The sequence below is a fragment of the Echiichthys vipera genome (genome assembly GCF_963691815.1).
Source record: "Echiichthys vipera genome assembly, chromosome: 19".
Lineage (NCBI taxonomy): Eukaryota > Metazoa > Chordata > Actinopteri > Perciformes > Trachinidae > Echiichthys > Echiichthys vipera.
Window position 1 is genome coordinate 12,787,460 of NC_139844.1, and position 17,393 is coordinate 12,804,852.

Genomic DNA, 17,393 nt, shown 5'->3' on the forward strand with positions numbered 1-17,393 from the left:
AGACCAAACAAAGACCCTGAATGTAGCATAGATAATCATTCTGGTTGAGACATTTAATGCATTTTAAGAAGTGTAAACCAAATGTGCTTTGAATAATCCTTTTCATGTAAAAGGACCCTATTCACACTGTCACTTATATCAGCTTGATACTTCTAGCGTGTGGGTGATTCAAACTGTCTACCAAATCTTCAGTAATTAATAAACAAAATTCTGATTCTGATTTTGGCTTTTTAATAGCAACCGACACAATAACACACTAACCTGATGTCCTGCCCGGGGCGAGCCTGTACTAGGATTCGTACCTCCAGCTCCTCTGTGCCCTGAAAGACAAACCAGCCGTCACATCCATCCAGTGAACAGATACAGTTTTCCTTGGACTGTACTAGACCAAAATGCATTGTGTATTCTGCTCATCTCTGGGCTAAACTTACTCTCAGTGACATTTAAAAACAACCAGAATCAATTTTCAGTTGCTATGGTGTTGGTATAGACTCAGTAATACCTGTATAGGTTGCTGTAAGTTACTGATGCCCTTCACAGGGTAAATTCTGGTTGGGTTGAGTTGACCACATCCCTGATTTTGACATCTCCCTGCCTCTTCATCAGGTAAAAGACCAGAAGTCAGACTTACGTCTTCAGACTCGCGGAGCAGTTCAGTGTCTTCCACCTGGACTACAGCGTCAGCCCCGCATGGGATAGGGGCACCCGTCGTCACCCTCATCACCTGGCCAGGCATCACTGTGTGGGTGGGCTGCACAGAGACACAACAACATGGTGTCGTGGTTCATCCTTTAACTTCAGTCATATATTTTAACCTATCAAAATTTAAACCATTTGCGCTAAGTTTTTATACAATCAGGTGGCTAAATTTCAACCTGGGTCCTAAAGTGAAATAGAGTCATTTGAAATGATATATAACTTTCTCAAAAAACATCTCACAATCTAAACACAACTTTGAGCCAAACAAAGATTGAATTAAAGCGAAAACACAACAAAACTGCAGGTAAAAAAAATGTGTAGGCCTAGCAGACAAAAGGGTATGCGTTTGCATTTGTGCTGATTTTGTTCAAGATGAGAGGGCGAGGCAGTCAATAAATCTCTGTAGCCTACACTTGTCTCAGCGGGCTAATCTGTTTTATAGTTTGGCAGCACTTTGACGTTGTAGCCCTGTTTTGGGGCGAAGGGCTTTTCATCACCTGCTATGGGGACACGCTGGTGAGCAATTATAGCTGGACAAGGCGTGAGGTGAAGGACAAAAGTGAAGTACTTTATTTTCATATACAGGTTGTGTGGGTGTTTCGCGTGGCAGTGACTGTGTTTGTGTATGTGCATGAGTGTGTGTGTGTGTGTGTGTGTGTGTGTGTGTGTGTGTGTGTGTGTGTGAGGGTCTTTTTGTGAGCTAGAAAAAGCATTTGTGTCTAAAGTGTCAACGTGGGCGCAGACCTGCTCTCCAGCTTGGGACTCTCCAATGATGAAGCGGTCGCCAGGGCCGTCGGCCGCTAAAATAAAAGAAAGATTTAATGGCATTACACATGTGTGCAGCTGAAAATGTGTGCGTGTAGGAGTGTGTCATTTAGCTGAGTCATTTTATTTCAGTGGGCTACAGAATGAACGAACAGGAAGGGAAGGAGAGAGACATTGACATTTCATGTTCTTTAGTTAAACATCTACAAATGAAATCTAAAATAAAAAAAAGTATTTCCAATGTTAGCAGGGCTTCTTCTACATTTAAAAGCATGCCCTCCTCCCTGAGCTACAGCCAAACAGCCGACTTGAGCCTGAAAACCGATAATACACCTTTATTGTTCTGCTCTTTCACAGACCAAACACACAGGACCAAGAATGAAGCTCATCACAAGACACTCGAAACACTTTTCACACTTACAGTACTTTCATACTTGACATTGCAAAAATGTCCTTGGTGAGTGGAAAACTTTATGACTTAAAGTTCCAGCTTTCACATGTAATCTTAACTAAAGGATCAAATGATTCTGCCCTGGTTATGAAAAACACTAATTTCCTTGAGAAACATTTGAAATTTCCCCACTGGATGATAACAAACACCTGTTGTTGAGTTGAAAACATTTTTTCTGGTAGTTTTTCTACAAACTGACACAATGAAAATGTGAGGTTTTCATCATTTTCAAACCCCAGATCCAGTCAGCACTAAAGCAGTTTGTCACCAGGTCCCCATACTCTATCTTTCCCTGACCTCTTAGGAAAAGCCTGTTCCATCACTTTATGGTCCAAACTGCACCATGCTCAGAGCACAACAGTCCTCTCTTCTTATGATATTCCTTCAATTCAAGTGATGCTGTCAGTAAAGGGAACTTGTGACCTATGCACTCTTTGGCACCATCAGGCCTACTGCTATAAACTCAGCACTTCCCTGAACCCATTTAGCAATCAAGACAAATTCATCCAGTCTTGTGGGGCAGCAGTTGGGTAAAGGAGCAAAAATTTTTTTTAAAAATACACCGTGCTCTTGAGAAAGCACTATGGTTATTGGCTCCTTCCACACCCACAGTCTCGGCACTAAAATCTCTCAAATCTGCACATGTATGGCTCAGCAGACGCCAGGCCTTCAGGACAGATGCATAAAATCCAGAGAGACCTGTGGTGTTCTGCTCCTCCTACTCCATCAGCAACAGCCAACAGCAGATGTTACATGCAAGAGTTTTTGGACTGCCTGGAGCCAGCAAGCTGCCACCCTTCTCTCCAGGTTAACAGGGCCCTCTTTGTTTTCCACGATGCCCAGCCACTCTTGACCAAAACAAGACAACTCAACTTTGCCTGGAATTTCACCTAGAAAGCTGCTCTAAGGGAGTGTAGCCATATGAATGAAGCCCATCTCTCTAAGAAAAGGAAAACCCTAAATTTCTTGCCACTATGGAGGAGAGCCCACTCCATGTCCTACAATACAAAGCCTTAATCTTTCCTTAGTTCACGTTTGGCAGAAGAAACCCTAACATGGCTCCTGAGGCATTCCTTCACTGCCCCGGTGTCCTCTTCATCTTTAACTAGGACAATCAGGTCATTTGTACAGGAGGAAAGACACACTGGTCTGGTTAGTTCTTCAGTTTTATCCATCTTCGGCAATTCCTCATAAAATGAATAGTGTGTTGCACAAGTGATTCATAAATCATAGGTTTAGGGATAACAGTCTTCCTTGCAAATGTATGGGCGTATTGAGGAGTATAATATCAGTAGGCTATAAGAAGTAGGGGGATGATTTCAACATATTGACCTATGGAAACATACATTGAACATTTCACCTGGGAACAAAACACTGATGAGAACATAAAACGGTTTGAAATGTCTCCTTAATGTGTCATATCAAGAGGATAGTCAGCTGGAGAACTAAGGACCCTGGAACATAGATACACCCCCAAACAATTCATATAAACTAACATTAATTCTGCCAGTTAGTAGAAAACTAATCTCTACGTTAGATGTAGTTTATGTGGTGTTGGAGCCCATTTTAGTGATGTGTACGTCTCCACTTTGTAAAGCCTTACTTTATAAAAGGGCTAAATTTGAACTTACAAACAGCTGGTGCAAATGTCTTCCATAAATAAATACAATAAAAAAATATTGTTTTTTCATAATTAAGTTTTAGGGAACAATCATTGTATCTAATGAGAAGAACACAGGCTCTACCTATTATTGTGTATGTGTGTAAATAAAAAGTGTTTATGGTGTTATTTACTAAAGTGAAATTGGACATCCCTGGCAGATTCTCTGGTTAACCTGGACCAGCCTGCTCATTTCTTTCACAGTGACTTGTTTTTGAGGCCTGAATATTAGTTTGAACATTTCAACTGCGGTTTCGCAGGTTTTACATCTACACTGTGTATCTTATCTACATTATTGTCTCCAATGCCTAGAACATATTTAAAAGTACCTGCCATAATTGTACGGTACTCACCTCTCACAGCATAACCATCCTTGACAGAGGCAGGGAAGGGTGGCAGGTTGTCTTTGGCATAAACGTCCTGAGCCAGGACTCGACCCATCCCATCTGTGGGAGAAGAGGAAGAACATGGGTATGAGGAGAGGAGGAGAAGCTGGGCGAAGGTTGCCGGAGGGAGAGAGCGACAGCTGGAGAGAGAAAGAGAGATGGAGGGTGCGAGAGACAGTGCGCCTGATTCAGATGAAGATGCAGAGAGGCATATGCGCCAGAGGTGTATAGCCAATATATGTGTGTGTTTTAAAGAGAGACAGAGTGTGACACCGTGCATCAGGATCTCTCTGCATGACTCACAACCTGACCAGCGCACACACACGCTCACGTACATGCACATTCACACGTACATGCACATTCACACGGTCGCACTCTCCTTTTCTATTTCAGCTTCACTGTTTCACATACAACAAGTGGAGGCTTACAAGTGTCGCTATCCACATTTCTTAACCACTTCCACCAGCCAGACAACTTAAAAACACTCATTTGTGTAGGAAGAACAGAGACTTTGCACACAGACAACAGCTCAGAGAGAGTGAGGGAAGGAAGGAAAGACATAGAAATACAGAGGCAGTGGGTGGAGGAGAAAAATCCTGGCACTATAAATACCTTAAGCTGCTGTGTGGCTATATATAGCATTTCTCAGAGCCTTTATGCTATGATTATGTGGGTGTTAATATGAAGATCTAAGCTTTGATATCAGCTGAAGGGGGAAAATATGCATGTTTGTACACACACCCACACACATGCATACACACATCAGCTTACTAGAAGACAGTTATAACGAGCTGCTGTAAATAATGCATCTCAGTCGTAGAAAGAGAAGAAGAAATGCTTCACTAATGGATGTGTCCGAACAATGTGTCCTTTTCTAAAGGCGACAACATTTTACTTGAGATCTTCTGGTGTATTTTCACAACCGCCACTCCTTCCAAGCAGCTATTCAAACAGCTTGATAAAACCATGTGTTCAAGACGAATAAAAATAGAATGGAGGTTGTTGCCGAAAGCTGAAACATTTGTTTCATCTGATGCTTTGTGAAACATCACTTACAGTAGGTCCAGGTTTTTAAAAGACTTACATAATTTAGATTAAATCAAGGGGCATGGGGGGGGGGGGGGGGGGGGGTCACTTTTCCAAATAATATGCAACTAGAAACAATCTGAAATTTTAGCAGCCAGTACAAGTGTCCTGCACATTCCTGCTAAACATACAGTACCTGTGTACATATTCTTGCATCTAGGTAGATGGGAAATTGGGATTATTTTGGGAAATATGCATATACTGTACCTGGGAATGCTGACCAATCAGAGCAGACTGAGCTTTTTAAAAATGTTTTAAAACAAAAAGCAACAACATATAATATTCAGACAGTATGAGAGAAATAATGTGATTTCGAACCTTGAGCATGTAAAAATTATCATAATATGGGACCTTTATGATTTTTTGCACTACACTGTCAACAGCTTAATATTTTTTTTAATATCTTACCTATCAAAACATTAGTGACACACACACACACACACACGCACACACGCACACACACACACACACACACACACACACACACACACACACACACACACACACACACACACACACACACACACACACACACACACACACACACACACACACACACACACACACACACACACACACACACCTCTAAATCCAGCAGGGGAGCTGCACCAGCTGTTGTCTCTCTAAATATTTCATCTCTCACATCCCATCTTCCTCTCCTCTTTACCCTACTGTCCTCCTTCCAGCTGTGCTTCCGCAAATCCTTCAAATCCCTCCCTTCTCCGAGAACATGAAACATCACTTTACACCTGGAAAAAGAAAGAGTGTTCCTTCTGCCATCATTCATCTAGACGTCAAGTGCGCCGCAGGGTGTTATTGCCCCCCAATCCTTATCCGTCCTTAGAGATGAATTAAAGTGTGTGTTTTACCCTCTGGCCCTCAGCCTGGCTCTGTGTCACCCTTCGCTGGCACTCAGGCCACTCTGCCAGAAGGCTGACTACACCCTCTGGTGCTAAAGTAACTTCTCTGTGTATTGTTTGTGTTTGTATGTCTGTTCAAAAATATTCAACCATGGAGATGCATTAAAACATTAAGTATATCTAATTATATTAAGCTGAATTTGTCTGTAAGTAACTGTTTATCGTAACCTCCATCAAGTAAGTAATTATTTTTTAGTTTGGTTTGTTTGTTTGTTTGTCAGCATGCTTACGGAAGAACTTATGAATTTTCACAAAAGTTGGTTAGAGGGTGCAGATCTGAATTATGGGGTGGATATACAAACTTTTCTCTCTTTGGTGAACAATGCATTTAGCCTTGTCAGAGGTCAGTGCTCTTTGGATGCCCCTCTTTTTTAAGTTTAGAAATGTTATTCTATTTCATTTCAATATTTGTATACATGTCCTATATATGTGATGTGAAGAGGCTACAATGCACATTTTATTGTGCAGTCCTGTGCTGTAAAACGACAAATAAGTGAACTTGTAACCTTGTGAAAAAATGGAACCTGCAACGCAACCATGTGAAAACAAAGAACAAAAACAAATGTGAATTTCTATTTCACTTTTTAAACCTGATGACACTGAACAAAACAGTACAGTGGTGGGCCATAAAACCAAAACAATGACACTAAAATGCTCCTTAGATCTGAAAGAAGCTGCAGTCAGGTGTTAATTCTTTTCTAAGTGCGAAACCTTTCACACCGAGGTTTATCTATATATAAGAATTTATATAAATGTTGATTAAAGCAGTTTTGAAGTGACATCCACTCTGTTCCGTAAATGTTTGTCAACATAAAAACACAAAGAAGATACATGAAAAAGACCCAGTGTTGGATTGAAAATAATCTATTTTAGGTAGCAGTAAATGACACAGAGGTCATTAGGAAAGGTTTGTTTGTTATTTGCCCTTGTAGTAAAGTACTTTTGTGTGTGCGTATGTGTGTGTGTGTGTGTGTGTGTGTGTGTGTGTGTGTGTGTGTGTGTGTGCGTATGTGTGTCTGTGTGAGTGACACTGTGGCATGCAGAACCAGACTGCTGATTCAGCGGGGCGTCCAGTTGTGGACAGAGAGTGCTTAAATGCTGTCATGTGAACTTAGCGAGCGCATGTTGCTACATCGTTCTGAAAGGTGTGACACCTCAACATCCCAGCATGCTGAGTGCTGAGCATCTGAGTAGCAGATATAATGGGACGCTGAACTGGAGATTTACATATTTAGGACATTTAAGAGGGTGTGAAAAAGATTTGATAGAGCTGTAGGGGTTTCTCACCTCTGTAGTTGATGATCTCAGTGCCCAGGACGGCGGTCATCTCCAGCACAGTGATGAAGGCCTTGTCCATGGAGGTGAGGGGGAAGGGGGACATGCGGTGCCTCCGGGCCACCTTGGTGATGTCCACTGCACTGTGACCTGGGAAGACATGTGACATTGCACATCCTGTCTTGAAATGGTTGTCAGAAAATCAAACAATATCACAAAAAAGGAAGAGTAGAACTTTGGTTGCTCTGTCCGAAATAACTCAAATTCACTTCTCCAACACTAGAGTAGGGTGAAGCACAGTGGGACTACTCATTCACGACTATAATAAACACTAAGTACTGTGTAGAGCCTGACACATTGGATTTTTAAAGGTACTGAACTTGACAGCGAACAACTATTTTCTTGTTTTCTAATCTGAGCTGCCCTGCTGTTTGTTGTGATAGATGATCTGGCCACACGTGCATGTTAGTGAAAAATTCACATATTGGGGTGAGAGCCATTTGGCGGCAATCTCAGCTCTCCCCTGTATTTTGAGTAGAGCTACTTTGAGGCTGATGATGATATTTTATTTATTTAAAAAAATAAGATAGCGATATGTATTGACAGGAATTCATTTTCAAAACCTTACGTACATTCTAAAACAAACATGGATCACATGAAATGTTTTTTAAACCATTTTGACCCAAATTACCTACAATTTACCTCAGAAATCTGCAATTTGTTGTCACTTATTGACCAACATACTGTATAGCCATTGACAAAATTGAAAAATATCTGCAGGTCAATATACAGTATGTGTGCAGAACTAACAGGCTGAAAGCAGCAACCTTGTCTATAGCACTCAAACATATATTAAATAGTGTGGTGTTAGCAGTATCAAGACGTGGACACTTCTGACCTTTTTTTCAGTAGTTGTTTCATAAGGTACATTTACACATAGAGTTCTTATACTGACCTAAAATGGTGAAAAGTAAATTTAGTACATTCGGTAGAAAAGAGGGAGTGATTTCAGCCATAGAGCGAGACCCAAGCTTTGAAATTTAAGCCAGGTCCAGCTTAAATCAGGAAAACTTGAGTCCAGTCACCCTTTTTAGCATTTTAATTCTTTATTTAGACAGTTTGAAAGTTAAGAGGAAGATAGAGGGGAGGGAGAGACGAGAGAACTCTGCTGGGACTCAATCCCGAGACAGTGGAGGCATCAATGTGGCTCCAAAGGCAGAGAACTGAACCACTCAACTATCTCTGGAGACAAAAACTATATTTTAAGAATTTTCTTTTGGCGCAAAAGGCACAGAAAAACTTTTAAAAAAATAAACTGAGAAATTCAAACGGATCTGAGCACACTGGGTTTGCAACTGTAGCAGCAAAAAGGTTGAACTTCAAAACTCAGGACATGATACACACGTGCAAAACACACAACCGTACACATAAACACGTGAGATCTAATGTGTTTCCACATCATTGTCACCAAGATAACTGGATTATTTTATTTATTTTTGGTGCATGTGCAAAGATTTAACCACCATGAGGAGGAATTGGCCAGAAATAGTCCTGTTTGTTTGCAGAAGCTGTGGAACCCAGCTGGATGATAGAAGTGCTCGATAGCAGCCATGTTGGTCTAATAATATCTCTAATAATTCCAAAGGTAAAAGGAACAAAGCAAGGTGTAACTAATATGTAATCTGCTCTCTCTCTCCATCTCTCTTTATCTCCCTCTGCCTCACAGCGAAGAATAGGCGCTGTGCTTTGATTTCCCTTGACCCAATTTCTCTCCTTTAAACATACAATTACGCTTCCACAGCATATTCTGATGCTTAACATGAGGCTTAACAACCTCTGGCAAAACATCACACACACACACACACACACACACGCACACGCACACGCACACGCACACGCACACGCACACAAACACACGCACACGCACACGCACACAAACACACACACACACACACACACACACACACACACACACACACACACACACACACACACACACACACACACACACACACACACACACACACACACACACACACACACACACACAAAGAAGCCACGCACAGCCAAACACAAAAAAACTGTGCTCTCATTGTCACATCACATGCGCATTTAAAATCTATTTATGTCGAGAGCACACTTGGTGACATACAGATATGACACAGGAAAGAGAGAGCACTTTTGAATTGGTAACTTAGTACTCACTTGATCTTAGGATATTTTCTTTGCTGCTGCATCGTGACTGCACCTAAAGATGGAGAGGGCGATTGGGAGAAAGGCGAAGGGCAAAAGGAAAGAGAGAGAGGGAGAGAGAGCGAAAGAGCAGAGGTAGTGGTAATTTGAGATAAACCAGGCTGCTCTTTTGACATGCTTGAGATGAGAAGCTGTTAATACAACAGTCAGAAGCATTGGCAAGAGCCGTGTCACACTACACTGTGCACTTTGTCCTGCTGTTGGGAGATGGCTGCATCTCCTGCACTACCATTATCATCACTTACTGTACGCTACATCATCACTGGTGATATTCACACTGATAAATGCACTGACATGTCACATTACTATTAGATTGAAGCACTAAAAAGGAATATATGGACAAAGGCAACAACATACAGAGTGACAATATCGTATCACAAGGTCATAACAGATGTATTAACTGTGCTACGGTGTGACATCAAATGTAGTGGAAATGTAGTGTTGAGTATAGATAGTGGCTGTTCAGATGTGGTGCAGGACAGTAAGGTTTCTCTGGAGATTGCTGATGCAGCATGATAGCTGCACTAGTGCTTTATTACCTGTAATCTATGGCAAGGTGGGGAGGAGAGCAGAGGGGGTTAAAACTGGGCTGAGCTTCCCAAAAACATCTGGCGACAACAGCTAAATGCTGTGAACGGTGAATAAATGGAAATGTGGTGCCAGTGTTGTTTAGAACTAATGTACCTTTGTTAAATTAATTGAAACAGTAAAACAAAAGGAAACCACAGTGGAGACAATTAGCCTCTATCCTCCTCCTAATGTTAGCACTCGTCATAGTAGGCTAAACCCTGTTTCTTCCAGTCAAAAAGAAGATATTAGAGTTGTTAAACATGTTGGAGGTCAAACATTTGCCATAAATAGTATGTCCCAATTCCATACAACATACATATACTGTGAAGTGCAGTATGTACTATTATCATACAAGATTGTTATTTATTTATTTATTTTTTTTACAATTACAAGAAATCAATTCTGTTGTACAAACAAGAACTGATGCAGTAAGTGCAATCAAACTCAATCAAACAGACTTTGGAACAGCTTGACTTCAGCTTTCAAGCTTTAGCATAAAGTCTCAATCAGAGGATGGACTTTTCCCAGTTGTCATGGAGAGCGATCTATTAACATGCAAGCTCAGTTGCTGTTATGATTTTAACCATGGCAATTTCTTCCAGGACGCTAAGTAGACTTTAAGTTGGAACTGTCAAGCTACAATTTCGAAGGTAAAGAATTAACCTTTTTGTGCTTCTGAGGCATTTCTGGAGCTGTTCAACATATCTTTTGTGTGAATGAACAGTATCTTTTCAGAGGCAGAGCTGTAATTACCACGTCACTTTCTGAGAGCCTCCTTGCCGGTTGGAGACGCGTTACCATGGTAGCACGTACCAGCTATAGCCCTACCGGCATTGCTAGAAAATGGTGTGCAACTAGTCCGACAGTTGCAGGTGACAAAATCACTGATTTTGAATCCGTAGACATGTAAAGTGATGCGTTGTTAGCGCTACAGAGACGTCTCATCATAACTGCTGCTGCTGCTAAAGATGCTAAATAGCATGCTAGCATGTTGTAGAGAGGAACTGAGACATAGCTAAGATGACCATCCTGTTAAATATTGTGTAGCAGATCAGATCAGATTTCCCAGCAACATCTTTGATGAAATCGAATCAGTTTGCACATTATTTTAAGAGCAATGCATAATTACTGGCATTTGAAAGCGAGAACAAAAAGAGGCTATAGGTGGCAACTGCCAAGTACAAGTGGTACATGGACATGCCGGTGGTCCCTTTTTCATCTCACTGCCAACTGGTGATCATATTGTTTGTAAATGGTATTTATAGAATACTGACATGCATTGATGTTACAGAAGCTGCACAGCACTTAACAGCTATCCTTATAAAGAAGATGTTGTGTTACAATATAAGCATGCTTTTGGGAAGATCAGCCTTTAGAGAAGGAATAAATGAGGGAAGTAGAATCCCATTACAAATTCAAGTTCAGCACGGAATAAAAGTATCCCCTTATAAAATTACACCAATGTACATAAAAAGTACATGACCCCAAATTGATTCTGATGTCAACATTTTACCTTCTGTAGAAAATCAGGGCAGATTTTAAAACGGTAATGTCTTTTTTCCAATTGAAAGTTGATTTTGAGGACATTTTAAGCTCTCCATTTTTCTTTATGTCTACCTTTATTCAGTGTTGACTGGCACAACTAACTGCCTGTTAGTCTGTCAGGCATATTCTGTCTACCCTAACATGTCTTTCACTCTGTCTGGCAGTCCTACTTTCCTTTGTTGGAACTGCTGCATCTCAATAACACACATAAATTGGGTGTGGGCAGTGTGGTGTATGGAGAACCAAAACACCCATGGTGAAGGTGAAGGTCTCTCTACCCCACAAACCCACCCACCCAGCCAGCCACCCCTTTCTCCCTCCTCCCCTCCCTCACCGCCATCATAACTGGGCTAATACTGTGACACCACTGGGCACCAAACAGCCGAGGTGAGAGGGTGAGAGATGGGAGGTGGGGCAAAGTGGGTGGGATGGTGGGAGAGGAGGGATGGAGAGACAGAGAGATAGAAAAAAACAGGTACAGAAAGAAACAGAGGGTGGAAGGATGAGGATCAGCATGACATGGTCCCACAGCCCAGAAAGAAAAGAAACAAACAGAAAGCACGGACTAGACAGACTTCACTAAACTACAGAGCCGAGACACAGCAGAAAGGAGGGAAAACAGGAGGAAAAGAACAAAAACAATAAAGACCACTTAAGCGGCCTGATGGCATCTACTTAACAGACATCCAGCACACCAGACATAGCTACTGAAAGCAGAGCATGTTAACCGGAAAGACAGAAACAGAGACAGACAGACAGATGGAGGAAGACAGACAGACAGAGAGAGAAAGAGAGAGAGAGAGAGAGAGAGACGGACAGAGAGAGACGGACAGAGAGAGACAGACAGAGAGAGTGAACAACAAGAGACAGAAAAGTGTGCGTGGGAGACGGAGGAAGAAACACTCCTAACAGAACGGACAGAGAAATAGTGAGACAGAGTGACGAGAGTGAACAAAAGACAGATTGAGGACGAAAAAGAGATCAGTGGCAACAGACAGATAGAGAGACATACAGAGAAAGAGAGTGAGCAAGAGCTAGAGAGAAAGCTAGGCAAGCGAGGAGGGAGAAGGGGAGGACACAGAGCGGGGCGTTTGTTTTGCGCGCTCCTCGGAGGAGGGTGAGGGAAAGGCAGGGAGGGGGGGAAAGCGGGATAGTTACTCGAGAGCTGAAGGTCCTCCTGCGATCATCTTTAAGCCCCTCCAACCTACACTGGAGCTAGTGGAGATAAAGCATCGAATCACAGGCATCAGTGCATCTGTCCCGGCAACCACAACACTACAGACAGACAGACAGACGAGACGGACGGACGGACAGACGGACGAAGGGACAAACAGACAGACAGGCATCCACTACGACAAGCAACCCTAGCAGGAGAAGGGAGCAGCAAGGAGACAACTGAGATAGGAAGAAAGAGAAAAAGACAGAAAGAAAGCGCAGTGGGCTTTCAGCTGGCATAGTGCACCCGGTGGCAGCCATACTGGAGGCCCTATGAGCTCCTGAAAAAGATGAACTGCTGAAAACATTTTGAATTATACAACTTTCTTAAAAATAATTGCGTTTAGAGCTTTTTGAAGTGTAATTTTGGACTGATAACGCTATCTGGTTAGCTAAATATCAAACACTTTTGACTTAACAAGGTGAGAGTCCTGTGATTCTACTAACAAACCTGCCTCTGTAGATCAGGGCCACATTTTTCCACTAGATGCCACTAAATCCTACACACTGGCCCTTTACGTTCGTAGTGCATGGGCTGTCAAGTAGATGGATTGATCACAGTCCAGATACATTCAATCTTTTTAATTGGAGCACTAGCTAACACATTTGTTCAGAAGCAATTTAGCACCTTATAGTTGCATAATAACAGTAATGTTGCTTGCTTTAATAAGGATTATGAGGTTGCTAACAATAGCAAAAAGTAGCTGTTTGTTGAGGTTAACCGAGTTTAATCTTCGAGACTTTGAGTAGAAACAGGATCCAGCAGTAAAAAAAAACCTACACAGTGTACTGTGTCATGGTAAAACTAAATCTACCTTTTCAGATTCCTCACAGCTATACTTCTTAACCTAAATGAGCCACTGATTTTGAAATTGGCTATCTGTTCCTTTAGCTTACTTGTTATTTCTGATTTCACTTTTTTTTTGTATACAGCCTGTTTTCCAGTGGACCTCCATGATGGCACCAGCTGTGGTTGCTAGGAGATTTGTGCCACAACTGTACAGCCCTCATATAGAGAGAGGGAAAGAGGTATAATGAAAAAAGGAGACAGAAAAAAGACAAAGGTGGGGATTAAGGGGGCTAAATACAGCTACAGCAAGACACAGATCAAACTTGCAGACATTGAGAAGCACATATGAAAACTAACGATCGACAGCTAGGACATTTTTCGTACAAGGTGTGCTAAAATATGAACTGCAAAAGACGTCTAAAACAAAACAAAAAAGACAAGATTAACGCAGAACAATTATATAAGAAGCTCACTACCTAGCCAGTCTCTTTAAACACACAGACAAACCACAAGAATCACAAGTTTTCTACTTCCTAACCCAATTTCACATATACCTCTATAGTAATGTATCATTAAGCTGTCCTGCAGCTAAGATTAATGCAGTAAATATACAGTCACCGTTAACTAAGACACAGCTAGAAACCTTGATGCGGTGGGAAGGGATGACACTAAGACTGACACGGGTGGAAAACAAGGCCTCAGTATGGCAAAAATAAATAAATAAAGAATTCAAAAAGTTAAGTAAAAAAGATCATACCATCAGAGAGCCATGGGGGGAGAAAGTTTGCATATGGAGATGAACATAGTGGGAAAGCTACAGGTAGTGTGTGTGTGTGAGGAAGTGAGGAGAGTTTGTGGAGAATGAGTGCAAAAGCAGAATGGAGTGTTGTTGGACGTATAAGGAGGGAGGAGGGGAGGGGGGCAAAAAAGCAAGACTGTCAAACACTCTCACACTCATTTCTAATCTACCCTCCACTGCGATCCCCCCGTTACTGGTGACAGACTGACCGAGTGAGAGGAAGGAATGAGCTCGAATGACGGATGCAAATGTCAACACACACACACACACACACACACACACACACACACACACACACACACACACACACACACACACACACACACACACACACACACACACACACACACAAAGACAAAGAGAACAGTTTAGAAATTCAAAAATATGAGAAATAAAGTCACTGCTGACATATCTGTGTGAGGATTTTAGGCTCGACACCTTCATTCGTCTTAATGGTAAATTGTAGTGAGCTGGGAATGCAGACACACACACACACACACACACACACACACACACACACACACACACACACACACACACACACACAAAACAGTGTCAACCCACGCCAAAAACACTAATCACTCTACATGCCAACCCCGTCGTCGCCACGGAAACAGCCTGACGACGGGTTGTCATGGAGATCTGCCAGGAAGATCAATGGGCTGGGGAGCGGGCGGCGGTGGTGGCGGCGGCGGTGGTGTCTACGGGCACAGAATAGTGAGCGTGGCCAGGTCAGCGAGACATGTGGCTCCGGGGGCTGCGAGGCCACCCGAGGGGGGAAAATCGATTGGGCCAATAACCAGCTGGCTGAGGAGACGCTCCAGGAAATGATGGGATGCAACCACTGCGGTGCTGAGCTCAGCAAAAAACAAAGGAGCTGTCAGACAAATTATGCAAAAAAAGGGGAAGATTTATCCGTCCGTCGTGAGGAGGAGAGGGCTGTGACAGGGCAAGGGAGGCTCCTTTGAACCGACTTCAACCACCTTGCCTCATGAGATGGGGCAAGAGAGGGAGAGGGATGGAGCAGAGGACAAAACGCTGGAGTGATAGCGACAGAGTGGTAGAGGGCAGGACAAAATGCTACTATGGCAATCCAAAGTCAAGTCCTCCTCCCCGGGGAGTGGACACAAGAGCCTGAGGGTGGAAAACGACAGCAGGAAAGAGGGAAAAGTGACACAGCGGTTAGGAAGAGTGTTTCGCGAAGGCCTCTGCTTTCTCCACTGACTGCTGAGCACTCTTGGCTTCTCTCGGGCTTCCCAATTGCTGATCATCTGTTAATCCAGACACACACTCATGCTCAAAATTCAGACCAGGTACATCCACACAGATACACTCGCCCACTCTGCAAAATCAAAACACTACAACATCACCAGCTACTGATACAAAAATCACATCAAATGACCGGATGGGTGATGGATGAGAGAGGATGAGTGCAGGTGGAGATCCTGAAATAGAGAGGGGCAATGGGGAGGAATGTTGCTGACCACTAAAGGTGATGATACACAGGGCAACCTGTAGAGCAACTCTGAGGGGCAACACCGTCCAACTCAATTGCTGCTTTACTATATTTTTTTACTTTAAAGTTTGTGTTTTTTTGCCCACTATATCGCCATGTGCATCAGCGCACTATAAACCTATTTCTGAATGACCTACACAGCTCCCCATATAGAAATCGGTTATATGGGGAAGTGTAACATGTGTGTCTGTGTTTTCCAAGACCCCACCATCTACACCTGGTATTAACATGCAATCTTTATCTGGATAATTAGAAGTTGTATCAATCAAGTAGTATCAAGTATTATTAAAGGTGACCTTTCTACATTTTTCCTCTAAAAGCTCTTATTTCACTGTTACATTAAAGATCCCACATTATGATCATTTTCAGGTTCATACTTGTTTTTTGGGTCTTTATAGAACATGTTTACATGCTTAATGTTGTAAAAAAACAACAACAACAACATTGATGTTGTAAAAAAACATTTTTCTCTTTAGCGTCTGTCTCTTTAAGACCCGTCCTGGAAAAGCCCAGTCAGTTTTTTTCTGGGTCCTCAGCAACTCCACTTAAGACATCTCTGCACCGTAATTTATTTTATTTTTTTTAAGATTATTTTGGCAGTTTTCGAGCCTTTTAGTATATAAGACAGGCAGGAAACGGGGTGAGAGAGGGAGACATGCAGCAAAGGGCCGCAGGCCTTCAGCCTCTTCACATGGTTCGACTGCTCCAACTACTCCGCCACTGGCCGGCCCTCTGCACCGTAATTTAACCTGGAATGACTGTAGCGGCACTTTCTACCTATGTATCGTATAATCTCACAGTTTCTGAACATGAGCTGTGTTTCTCTGTGGAATGAGAGTTTTGATACTTTCACAATATTTATAGAGCACCTCAACCTGCTTTAAATCTGAAAAAGTATATAATAATATAATATATAATATGGGCCTTTTAAATATCTCAACTACATTGTAAATAGGCAACAAGCAAGTTAAAGTTAGTTATTTATGGGGAGTTTAACACTAAAAAATCAGTTTCATCCGTCATTGCTTAATCTTTACGGGAGCATGGAAGTACACATTACCTTTTCCTTTTATCCTGTCAATCTCAAACAGCACTCACAAAAATCTCTAATGTAAAATAATTGAAACTGCTCATCTGCTAAAAAAAGAAAAGAAAAAGATTGTTCTTGTATGAATGAATCACATGTTAATCCCATGTGTAGATAGGGTCTACTCCACCAATATCACCCTGCTTTGATCTTTCTGACTGTGACATGTTTTCTGGATATTTAGTTTTGTTCCTATTTCTCTCACTGCAGCTTTACATAAGCCACCATATACTGTATGTGTATATCGTATTTGTTGTTCTTTGAGACAATAAACTAAAGTAAGACCAGGTTTACTAACCTGTTACATGCTACATGCCAAAGCAAAGGGTTTCCTAATGCGATCTTGTCTAAAACGCCAAGTGTGCCTCTCTCTGCC

At 42.1% G+C, this 17,393-nt stretch overlaps 1 protein-coding gene across 6 annotated transcripts in view; it reads right to left on the bottom strand.

Annotated features, from left to right (window-relative positions):
- Positions 1–17,393, bottom strand: part of gphnb (gephyrin b) — a gene marked incomplete at its 5' end in the record, with an annotated part of 111,825 nt that overhangs the window by 6,587 nt on the left and 87,845 nt on the right. For 4 of the 6 annotated variants that reach the window (XM_083934299.1, XM_083934297.1, XM_083934296.1 and 1 more), the window contains 6 exons: positions 262–320; positions 632–751; positions 1,444–1,499; positions 3,929–4,021; positions 7,255–7,392; positions 9,448–9,490. In XM_083934299.1, the coding sequence (XP_083790425.1) occupies positions 262–320; positions 632–751; positions 1,444–1,499; positions 3,929–4,021; positions 7,255–7,392; positions 9,448–9,490 (509 nt within the window). Of the gene's footprint in view, positions 1–261; positions 321–631; positions 752–1,443; positions 1,500–3,928; positions 4,022–7,254; positions 7,393–9,447; positions 9,491–12,768; positions 12,826–17,393 lie in introns of all 6 variants that reach the window. The other 2 variants (XM_083934294.1, XM_083934295.1) reach the window with 1 other exon arrangement.